Source organism: Morus notabilis, unplaced genomic scaffold (genome assembly GCF_000414095.1).
Source record: "Morus notabilis unplaced genomic scaffold, ASM41409v2 Scaffold1489, whole genome shotgun sequence".
Lineage (NCBI taxonomy): Eukaryota > Viridiplantae > Streptophyta > Magnoliopsida > Rosales > Moraceae > Morus > Morus notabilis.
Window position 1 is genome coordinate 72661 of NW_010357665.1, and position 11838 is coordinate 84498.

At 41.6% G+C, this 11838-nt stretch overlaps 3 protein-coding genes across 3 annotated transcripts; 1 reads left to right on the top strand and 2 right to left on the bottom strand.

Annotated features, from left to right (window-relative positions):
- Positions 1-6640: 6640 nt before the first annotated feature.
- Positions 6641-7966, top strand: LOC21387523 (UPF0481 protein At3g47200). The gene has a single exon (XM_010090312.1). The coding sequence runs from the start codon at positions 6641-6643 to the stop codon at positions 7964-7966; it is 1326 nt and encodes a 441-aa protein (XP_010088614.1).
- A 1150-nt stretch (positions 7967-9116) lies between these two features.
- Positions 9117-10529, bottom strand: LOC21387524 (disease resistance protein RPM1). The gene has a single exon (XM_010090313.1). It carries the CDS (start codon positions 10527-10529, stop codon positions 9117-9119), a length of 1413 nt encoding a protein of 470 aa, XP_010088615.1.
- Positions 10530-10592: 63 nt separating this feature from the next.
- Positions 10593-11531, bottom strand: LOC112093712 (disease resistance protein RPM1-like). The gene has a single exon (XM_024172678.1). It carries the CDS (start codon positions 11529-11531, stop codon positions 10593-10595), a length of 939 nt encoding a protein of 312 aa, XP_024028446.1.
- Between the last annotated feature and the right edge of the window lie 307 nt (positions 11532-11838).

An 11838-nucleotide genomic window follows, 5' to 3' on the forward strand; every position in this document is an offset into this window, starting at 1 on the left:
ATAAGTTTATAGACATACTTATCAGAATTCTTTAAAACTTTAACTACTGTGGAAAATGACTGCGTGAGCGGTATCCATTCCCATCTCCACCATTCATCCGCCGCTCGCTAATACGCTTCAATAATTCTTGATAGGTTTCTTACCTACAGCATGAACACATCTGATTGAACTTTCGCTCAGCAAGTAGGAATTATCACTCGCAAAATAACCATAAGTACACATGAATAAATATGCATGAGCTGATTATGCTTAATTATGATGTCTTATCAGTGTCTTATTATCTTATCTTATCTTATATTTCTTACTTATGGGTCTGAGTGCTCGTACCACTTGCGCGCAATCATCGGGACGTGAGAGTTTGTAAGGTCCCCCATGACACCGTGATTATAACTGAACTGAGTGCCTCCCTTGCAGAGGACTTTTTTTTCTTTATCTCCCTTGCGGAGTCTAATTACCTCCCTCGCAGAGGCTGGTACGGCACTCAACTGAGTTTCTTCTTATAAGTTCCTCTTGACTTATTAAGGTGTATGTAGTATGACATGGCATCGCATATAATACATAAAGCATAAACATGTATATATGACATGTGTAACTTTTTTTTAAATCTACTCATGATGTAGGTGAGATTCCTGCTTACCTGATTTACAGAGCTGGAAACCACTTTTCGCCAAACAGTCTATTCTCTTACTTATTTACTTCTGAAAATGAACACCTATTTAGAGTGTGAGATTACCTGTCGTTTGCTATTCTATTTTAGCAGCTTATGAAGGAAATCTAGCCCTTTACTTAAGGCATGTATTCTTTTCCTTTACTGAAGGATAATTTACTATAAGAATCAATTTATTAAATCTTCAAAATCTTATTTTCCTTAATTGCCATTACAAATTTGTGCTAAATTGATAATTCATTAATTATCTTATCCTTATAATAAGTCTAATAATTTAGTTAACTAATTTTTGGTAATTAATTAACCCTTTTATTCATATACTAAGTCTACATAAGTTAGTTAATTAATCTTAGTAATTAATTAATTCCCTTCATCAAATAAATTAACTTCCTTAACCATATTCTAAGTCTTAAATAATTTAATTAATTAGTTTAATAATTAATTAAATTATCATCTATAATACACGTTTAATAGAATTTACTTTACCTCACTTAACGGGCTCATAATAGTGTTGAGGTTCGTATTTAACGTCGTAAAATTATGGGTCTAGCGTATCGTTTCTCTACAATTTTCACTTACACTGTTATTTGAAAACCATTAAGTTTTATTGGAAAACTATATACGACGTTTAACATAAACATAAACCTAATTCGTAAATCTCATAACTAACGTATTTCGTGAAAATTATACGTCTTATACGACTATCTTAATTAAACTATAAGCAAGGTTTGTACTTGCCTGGATTCCGAGCTAAGCGGTTCTGATAGTATCTCGCTTGTCGTGTCCTCTTACGTATTCCTCAAAACTAATTCTGGGACAAATTGCAAGCACTATGAATAACCCTTGAAGAACATCAAAGCATTAAACACTCAATTCTGATCTCCACTTGTTTAGTCCGAATCACCTCAATCCGCGTGCAACTGGTACCAGACCATTCTTATCAGAATTGAATTTGGTTGAACGAACGTCACCATTTCGTTCAGTAAATTGAAACGAGTCGGGATATGGTCTCGGATCATCAAACAGATGTCGATAGCCTGAGAAATGACACCTCACCGGAATACGATTGCAACGGCGGCGGTGTACGGCAGCGGAGGCTCCCGGAGAGTTTTTCGCGGCGGACTTGGGTCTGACCCGCCCTAAATTTACCCTTCTGAGTCCATTGGTGCGGTCGATTTCATACGATTCGGCCTGTAGCAGTACCTATCGGGACCGGCAACGTCGGTAAAATTCAGCGACTTAAATCTCACATTTCCGATCATGAATTCTTAAATTGGTTGAGGGGTTTTCTTGCCCGCTTCCTACTGAGTGTTGTGACACTAAAGTCATGATGATCCAATGGTTAGATCGTTGGAACCACCTCTTCCCTCCACGGACGACGGTAGTGGCTCCGTTTTCCAGCCAAATTGCGACGCCGACGGTGGCTGCTAGTCGGGATCTACTGGGCGTCGGCTTCTAAGTTGATTGGTGGGGGCGGTGACATCCACGACGGCCTGGAGAGAGAGAAATGACGGCAGCGGCGTCGGCAATTCCGGCCACCACAGATGGCGGTGATCCGGCCAGAATCGAGCTCTGAAAATGGATAGGTTTTCTTCGTTCTAAATCTATAGGAACTGAGATCATGTCAATCGGAGGTCGGATGGCGAAGATATCATGACGGAAAAAATGGATATTTTTGGAACTTTCGCTGGCGATTGCAGCTGATTCTGCCGGAGTTGGAGGTGGTGCCACTTGTCATTGAACTCAGCTTGTCGAGATCTTTCTATTGACACCGGTGGTGTCAAAAACGGAGGTCTGAATCTGAAGTTGAGTATTTGGCCATGGATGGTTTTGTGAGATAACGTGAGAGGAGAGAGAGAGTGAACGAGAGCAAGAGAGAGAATGTGAGAGGACCCTAATAATTTCACTATATAAGGTGTCTGATTAAGGTAAGATTACGTACTTGATCTTATCCTCAAATATTTCTTCTAAACAGATTAAATTTATACTGATTAGAGGTAATTAGTCTAGCTCACGTAAGTTAATCTACTACTTACAATCCAATATTAATTTCTGAATAATTCAATATTGTTTTATATTCTTACTCGTGTAATTCTGAATAATTCAAGATTACGTGTTTTATATTTTAAATTTAACTTTTCTGCATTATATTCTGGAAATGACATTGTTTCTGCTGGTGTTAACTCCTGAGCTCACATTGTATCCTTCTACTATAGGTATTTATCTTGTGACTTTAACCTAATTGTCTGGCAATTAAGGATTTTCTCTTCTTTTAAAATGTCAGTGCATTTTTTATACGTTGCTAATATCGTGTTGTGCTTGGAGATTCTTAAAATTAAGATTCTCAAACTATACTTATACTGAAAATTATTCCGCCTTAAAGGACAGTGAGAATTTACCGATCGAATTTACTTGATCGAAAACATGAACTTAACATGAAATCTGTTACAGAATTTAGGAACACAGATATTAATTTCATAAATCCTTCAGTCACATAATATTTTCTAGAAAAATCCTTGACGTAAATACATAAGTTGTATTATTTAAAGTCTGGAATTTTTCCAATCATTACATCTATAGGATGTACACTGATTATGCATTATGAAATATCGAGTTTGGACTTGGCGCAAGCTTTGGTTTTTATCTTTTCTTTGCAATTTTTGTTTGCAAGAAGGTGATTAGTTTTTCAAAAAAAGATGTACATACTGAATGGGGATATCCGTAGTATTTCTCTTAGATGGTTAACTGCATTTCTCAATGATGGTCTTTCCTCCAATAAAGTTGTTCCCCTCTATACTATTCTTACACTTTCAGAGCCAACATTGTGAGATAATACCATGAATGCTTTTTTTATGAATTTAGAAAGCTTGGGATGACTATATGTTAGGCCCATAATTATTTATGTTAGACGTGGGAATAAGAGGGCAGGGGCAGTTTAGTCTTTTGGGTGTTCTATGGATTTAGGGCTTTAGTATAAAGAGGGCATTAGCAAGTAATTAGGTTTATGTTGAGTTTTGTCAAGTTATTAGGAATAGTTAGGAGTTTGGGAGAGATCGACCTACCTCTCGAATTGTAGGTCAGGATTTGTCTTTTAATTTACTTGATTAATAATAATAAGTCCTAATTCAGCCATAATATCAACAGATTCTTCTATGAGTCCTATCAAATTGGTATCGGAGTGAATTCCTAGGACAATGGCAGCGAGGAAGGTGGACGCGCTAGAAGAGAAATTAGAAGCAGAGGTTGGATTGCTCAAGACCACCATCGACAAGCGATTCAACACCGTCCAACAACAATTTTCATCCCTTGAAGCCATGTTGCTGAAATTAACGGAGCTCCACCTCAACCCACCACCGGTAGTAGCGGCGAGCCACGGCGGTGCAGCAGGAGATGGGTCTGGTGGTACGGAACCCGAGGTCAGTGATGGCGCAGAGGGAGGAGGGTTGGAATCCGCCCGTTTGGCGCGACCAGAGGCGGCGGGACGCGGCCAATTTGCTGGCGCAGAGGGCAGCCTAGGCGACACGCGACTTAGAGAAGCTTTTCCCGGCGTTGGGGGTGGCGGAGGAGGCTAGGTAATGGCTAGAGGCGGCGGATATGAAGGATTCGCGGCTGGAGGAGGTGGCCTAGGGTTTGGGGCGACGGGGTTAGGTGTTTTGGCGCCGCCATGGGGCGCGCCAGGGCTAGGGACGGCTGGGCACGGTGTTTCAGCGTCGTGGTGGGGAGATCCGGGACCTGGGCAGGTCGGATCTGGGGCTGGGCAGGCTAGATTTGGGCTGGGCAGGGCGGATCCGGACCCAGGCAGGGTGGATTTGGGGGCGTACGACCGGGAGGAGGAATTTCTGGCAAGAGGGGGAGCGGGTATGACGGAATTGGGGCAAGGACTGCCGGATTTATGGAGAATGGAGGAGAATCGGGAGGATGGAGGCCTCCGATGGCGCGAAATTGGACCGGGCATACCCAATTTGGGGCGGATTCTAGGGTACGGAAGCTGAAAATGCCCATTTTCGAAGGCGAGGATACCTATGGATGGGTGTATAGGGTAGAACGCTATTTCGTCATCAATGGACTCTCAAAGAGGGAAAAACTGATGGTGGCGGCGTTATGTTTGGAGGGAAAGGCCCTTGCGTGGTTTCAATGGCGAGAACAACGGCAACCATTGAGGACTTGGGGTGAATTTAAGGACCGGCTGCTGTAGCGATTTCGAGCCACTTAAGAGGGAGATCTACATGAACAGTTTTTTGCCCTGATCCAGGATACGACAGTCATGGAGTATAAGGAGAAGCTCGAGTTGCTATCTGGTCGCTTAGGGGAAATCTCAGAAGCGGTGTTAGAAGGGAATTTTATGAAGGGACTGAAGCCAGAGATCCGAGCGGCGCTGCGTTTGCTGAGACCGAGAGGGTTAGGGGAGACGATGGAGTTGGTACAGATGATTGAGGATAAGAATACAATGGGCGGGTCAATAGGAGCAACACAGTTGGCTTTTCATACCAAAACAGCGCACCACCAGGTGGGCAGAAAACTCAGACGTTGGGATTTCAGAGAGAGACCCAAAAGGATCGGGATAGTGGGGTATGTTCGAGAGGGACTATCAAGCGCCTCACTGAGACAGAGATTCAGGACAAGAGGGCGAAGGGGTTGTGCTTTCGATGCGATGAGAAATTTTTCCCAGGGCATCGATGTAAGGACTGTTCACTACAAGTCTTGACGGTGTGTGATGACAAGGAAGGCGGAGAAGTAGCTGAAGAAGAAGAGTTGATGGAGGAAGAACACTTGCATTTAGATGTGGCTGAGGTGTCGCTCAATTCAATGGCGGGGTTCACACCGAGCCATTCCATGAAGATTAAGGGTAGGATTCGAGAGCAGGATGTGGTAGTGTTAGTTGATAGTGGGGCCACACACAATTTCATTTCCAACCGCGTGGTGGAAAAGATAGGGTTCCAGTTGATTGACACTGGGAGTTTTGGGGTGACCTTGGGAACCGGAGTGTTAGAAACGAGCCTAGGAATCTGCAAGGGGGTGATTTTGTCGCTCCAAGGAATTCGAGTGTTAGACGATTTCCTACCCCTGGATTTGGGAAGCACGGACGTGATTTTGGGAATGAAGTGGCTTCAAACGTTGGGAGCGATGAAGGTGAATTGGAAGCTGTTGAGTATGGAGTTTCAGGTAGGAAACCAACCAGTAATTCTGAGAGGCGATCCGAGTCTGTGCCGAACCTTGGTGTCACTGAACACCGTGGTGAAGGCGATTAAGAGGACCGGAGAAGTGGCTTACCGATTGCGGTTGCCACCCTCTTCAGCGATTCATCCAGTTTTTCATGTATCTCAGTTGCGTCGGGTGATTGGCGAACACACATCATCTTCTTCGTTACCACCCACATTGACAGAGGATATGGAAGTGGTGATGGAACCGTCCGCTTTAGAAGGCGTGCGCCGGGGAGCAACAGGTCATAAGGAAGTGCTGATTAGATGGAAGAACTTGCCAGATTACGAGGCGACATGGGAGCCATTTGAAGTAATTCAACAACAATTTCCTGAATTCCACCTTGAGGACAAGGTGTCTTTTTGGGAGGGGAGTAATGTTAGGCCCATAATTACTTATGTTAGACGTGGGAATAAGAGGGCAGGGGCAGTTTAGTCTTTTGGGTGTTCTATGGATTTAGGGCTTTAGTATAAAGAGGGCATTAGCAAGTAATTAGGTTTATGTTGAGTTTTGTCAAGTTATTAGGAATAGTTAGGAGTTTTGGAGAGATCGACCTACCTCTCGAATTGTAAGTCAGGATTTGTCTTTTAATTTACTTGATTAATAATAATAAGTCATAATTCAGTCATAATCTCAATTGATTCTTCTCTGAGTCCTATCACTATACCAATACTCTGTGCAATTCCTCAAATAATCAGACTCTTGTTTGTGCAGTTAGTGCCAAGTCTGTTTTGCTTCAACTCCGAGTGTAGAAACAGTTGCTGCGGCTAGAAAATGGAAGCAAGTGCCCCGGTTTCTCTGGATCAAGATCAACCGCTAGAGAATTTGGTGAATTCTTTGAGAAGGAAGTTGCAAAATTTGTCTCCACCACCTTCTGAATGTTGCATCTATAGAGTTCCGGAGCGGCTGCGCCTTGAAAATGCGAATGCTTATATCCCTAGGGTTCTCTCCATTGGACCACTTCACCACGGTGAACAACGTTTTCAAGCCATGGAAGAACATAAAATGCTTTATTTGAATAGTTTTCTCGAAAGAACCAAAGTAAGCCTGGAGGATTATACCAAGTTCATTAAGGAAAGGGAACAGAAAGTGCGGAAGCATTATGCCGAAACCTTCGAAACTGTGGAAAGCAATCGATTCGTGGAAATGATCCTTGTGGATGCTGCCTTTGTCATTGAACTATTGTGGAGGAACCATTCCAAAGACGAGGTACAGGAAAATGATCGCATTTTCAATAGACCGTGGAAGGTTGGGGATATAAGGTACGATATGATGTTACTGGAAAATCAGCTTCCATTCTTTATATTTGAAGACATTTTTACCCTAGCCAAACTAAGGATTTCTCTAGACAACATTGGTGACCGACTTTCCATGAGTAGTGAGAAAATTTCCCTCATCATATTGACCTACAAATTCTTTCGATTTAAAGCTTACTTGGGAGGAATAAAGGAAATTCTAAAAAGGGTACAATCCTCCGAAATCAAGCATTTCGTTGATTTCTTTAGACAATGTCACGTGCCAAGAGAGCTACCACCTAGAGGTGAAATTCAGACTCTAACTGTACCCAGTGTAACGGAGTTGTATGAGGCAGGGGTCAACTTTGAGGTGGGATCAACTAAAAGCTTGTTTGACATACAATTCCGCAAAGGAACTTTGGTGATTCCTCGTCTGCGAATACGAAAGTCAACAGAGAGCTTTTTCTTGAATCTGCTTGCTTTTGAACAATGTCACTTGCTTGATTGTTACATCAATGACTACGTCTTCATCATTGACCGCCTCATTGACACAACCAGCGCTGTGCAGTTGCTTGTTCAGAGTGGTGTAATTGAAAGTAAGCTACCCGATAACAAAGAGGTTGTAACATCCATTAACAACCTTGTACGAGGAAGTATCTTGCGCTGTAAACATTTCTACTTCAATGATCTTTGTGTCAGCTTGAACGCTTATTACAGTGATCCCTGGAACAAATGGACGGCAGCCTTAAAACACAAACATTTCAGCTCTCCATTGACCATTTTCGCTGTGGTTTTGGCTGCCGCGGTCTTCATACTCACTCTCATTCAAACAGTGTGCTCTTGTGGAGTACAATTCAAGAAGTAGCAAATATGCTCAGCTCTCCTGAACAAGTGGTAAGCAACCTAGGTGGAAACGTTTTATCGTTGCTTACTGTGTTATGCCTTCAATTATGCTGATCTGGGAGGATTAGTTTTCTTCCGGAAGGCTTCATTGTAATGTGGCTGTATGGTCGGTTAGCAATATACCAGTTATTGTAATCCTATGTGACACAGAGAGTTCGAGAGACTTCTAGAAGTTACTCTTCTATTTGTATGATGGTGGGTGTTGTCAGGATGTAATAGCAAAAGGGCGATGAACAAGGTGTAATCTCTCAGGATACAGAACAATACTTCATCACATAAATTCAGAAATTAGTGTCAACTTGGTATCCTGATATAAAATCCTTTATAACTCAATCTTGATGAGCATACTTTATACAACAAGCATAAGAAAGAAACCAGATGGAGATGGGCTTGAAAATATGTTGCACTAATTGAAGATGCTTATCAAGTTTTGAAAGGATAAAACAGCACAAATGACTACAATGGTGTCATGGTCATGGGTGGTATAGCAAATGTCCTTCCCATGTTTCTTTCCAGTCCCCCCAAAATCCCTGTTTCATGATCATTTCAACAACTTTCGGAAAAGAATATCCACCATTCCTTTCACTTATTCAAAAAAAAAAAAAAAAAAAAAAAAAAAAAAAAAAAAAATTTTTCCTAAAACTCGTATACTATTATACACCTTAGAAACACATTTACCGGATCACAATTTGTCACGAGTTACAGAAAATTTCTAACGATATTCATCTTCTGATCCTGAATAGTCTACAACGAAGTCATGCCAAACCGATAACAAATGATCTTCATTTACAACAATGACTAATCACGATCCTATAGGAAAAAATGCAGCAGACTCTGGCTAGAATTGATCTTAGAAAATGACTCCACCTTCAGCCTTTAGTCCAAATCCTTGGGAATTTCGAGTTACCAATAAGCCTATAACCATGAAAACAACAATGATGTTGGGTAAAAAGGCATAAATGTTTAGACATAATTGGAGAAAGGAGAGAAGAACATCCAATTATAGAAAAAATTGCAAGAACAAGGTTCAGTGTCAATACAAGTGGAAACAGAGAATTTGAAAGCAATAATTTCTCTTAAAAACGAAAATTGAAACATACCACAAAATTCAATCAGTCTTCAATATCATCAGTGAAGAAGCTATGCTGGTCGCTCCATTCAGCATTTGAGGTTCTAGCCAATTCTTCATCATCGTTGTAAAAGAAACTCAATTGACGGCCATACAACTCCACATTTGTGGTTCTGAATAACCCTTTCACATGGTCCAACAAACCCGGCTCACCGAGCTTGTACGACACATAATGGTTCCCTCGAACTCTATAACGGAAAATGACAGATGGTATATGCTTAACCTTCCAGTAATCTGAACCTCCTTCTGGTTGCAAGCGAAGTACAAATTCATCAGACATGTCATAGCATTCTAGAAGTTGGAGATTTCTTAGGTGTTGGATGTCAAATGACAAGTCATGTTGGTTAGATCCAATTCTTAGCTCTTCTAGAAGAGGCAATGCTCCTCGCTCTACGTCGATTGACCTTAGATCATACAGCTCTGTCAAAACAAGTTGCTTCAGTTTTTGAAAAGTAACCCCCCTAAAATGAAGTTTCTCACCATCATATGCTCGATGCAACCAAAGAAACTTTAAGTTGGGCAGAAATTGAAGGAAATTTAAGGGATCAACAGCTAATCTTGTGAAACTTAAACCTAAAATGTTTAGATTCTGAAGTCTCAGAATCCAATTAGGAAGCTTCTCTAGTCGTCCTTTCACTATGAGACGCCTCAGTAAAGGCGGTGGAGATGAAATAGATTCCAAATCAATTGTTTCACTAGCGTTGGACAAGTATAAGCTTAGAGATTCAAGGTGGCCCATCTTCTCAATAAATGAGCAGAGAATGTCTACCATGTCCGCGCTCAATTTTGAAATGCCCAACCATCTCAACTGTCTCAACTTCGCCAACTCGTGTATGAAACCAGAAGAGCTACCATGTGCTTCCACAGTCATTAGAGTTTGCAAGTCCTCCAAATATCCAATCCCTTCATTTACCGTAACTCCGTGGATTGAATCCAAACTAATTTTGTTGTTATGTGCGCTGGCCAAAAGATGTCGCAGCTTCCCAAGCTTTTGGATCTGGATTGGTAGCTCACGAATTAGTGTATTTCTTACATCCAAAGTTTGTAGATTGAGTAGTAGGCCTACGGACTTTGGAAGCGTCTTCACTTTTGTATTCCTTACGCTCAAGTATTTCAAGAGGAACAAGTTTCCCACTTCATTTGGGAGATCATCAAGAGGAGCATTTTCGAAGTCCAACAGCTCCAAAAGTTTAAATCTTTCAAGCAAATTCACTACAGAAGAGTTTCTCACACTTATTTTGCTCCCATTGAAAAGAAAAAGAGAGCGAACATCAGGGCGTTCAGTAGAGATCTCCAAAGCATTTAACGCATCACCATAGATTGACAAAAAACGAATGTTACTGTCCTCTAACGATATAGAGCTTTTCTCATCCAAAACCTGACAGACTCTTAACATTTTTGCCCTTGGTGAGATGATATCATGCATGAAACCGTGGACTCTACACATTCTCTCAGTGCCTTAATAGTTTACATATGAGACTTGGACCAAGTCTCTGTTTATGAGCTCATTCAAGTATCTTTCTGCGACTTGTTCCATCGTCTTCCCCGTCTCTTCTTTAATGAATCCCTCGGCAATCCACAATTTGATCAATTTGAGATCAGGAATTAGATAGCCCTTGGGAAAGATAGCAAAGTACAAAAAGCAGAATCTAATAGGACAAGGTAGATCACCATAACTTTGATAAAAAATCCTTGAAACCTCTTCAATCCGCGAGGGATTCTGATTCTCTCCAATCTCATTAATTATATTGGCAAGCAGCATTTGCCACTCAGACAAGATCTTTCCTTTAGTTGACAGGATATCACCAACGGCCCAAATGAGAAGGGGCAAGCCATTGCATCTTCTAACAATTTCAAGTGACGAGTTCTTTAATTCAGGAGGACATTCATACTCGTATCTAAATGCAATTATGCAAAACAACTCCCACGCCCTTTCTTCGGAGAACGGTTGTACTTTTTGAACAACATCACAAGAGGCAGCAATTGCATTATCACGTGTTGTGATTATTATCCTACTACCATTGTTGTTATCCAGAAAAACATCATTCACAAGCTGCAAAAAATCCGTTTGCCACAAACCATCAAAGACAATCACGTACCTCTTCGCCGTCAAATATTCGTTCAAGCGACTGATCACCTCCGTAATCGAGTCCATTTCGCCTTCCGGGCAGATCTTCTTTGTTTCATTCCTGAGCAGGTTCTCAAAGCTATACGATTGAGACACATTGATCCAAGCATGGCAATCAAAGTGTTTCTTCACCTCGTCGCTTCGAAAAACAACACTAGCAAGAGCAGTCTTACCAACTCCACCACTTCCCGCCAACGAAATCACCAACCTTTCGGGTTGTTCTCCGACCAGCATTTTCACAAGCTCTTCCTTATCGAACCCAATACCCATAATCCCATCCTCTTCGAAAAAACACGAGCACAAACTTCCCTTTCCGAAAAACAATCCTTTCTCTTCACCCTTGCGTTTCGTCTCCCGTAATCTTTCTACGATCTCTCGAATCGTCGAAGCTAATACGCCGTGAGCCGGCTTGATCTTTCTGATGAGTTCATTTGTTTGGCGGACGAGATTGTTGAATCCACGCTCTTGTCGGCGTTGTGTCGCCTGAAGAAGGTACGCGCCCAAGACGTGTAGCGACCCTCCTTTGAGGCCGCCACTGTAACTAACTTTTTAACTTGTACTTACTGAAATTTCTTAA

What these genes read in the sequence shown, in the direction of transcription:
- LOC112093712 (XM_024172678.1), bottom strand. Translation starts at nt 11,531, where the DNA reads ATGGGTATTGGGTTCGATAAGGAAGAGCTTGTGAAAATGCTGGTCGGA.
- LOC21387523 (XM_010090312.1), top strand. Translation starts at nt 6,641, where the DNA reads ATGGAAGCAAGTGCCCCGGTTTCTCTGGATCAAGATCAACCGCTAGAG.
- LOC21387524 (XM_010090313.1), bottom strand. Translation starts at nt 10,529, where the DNA reads ATGTTAAGAGTCTGTCAGGTTTTGGATGAGAAAAGCTCTATATCGTTA.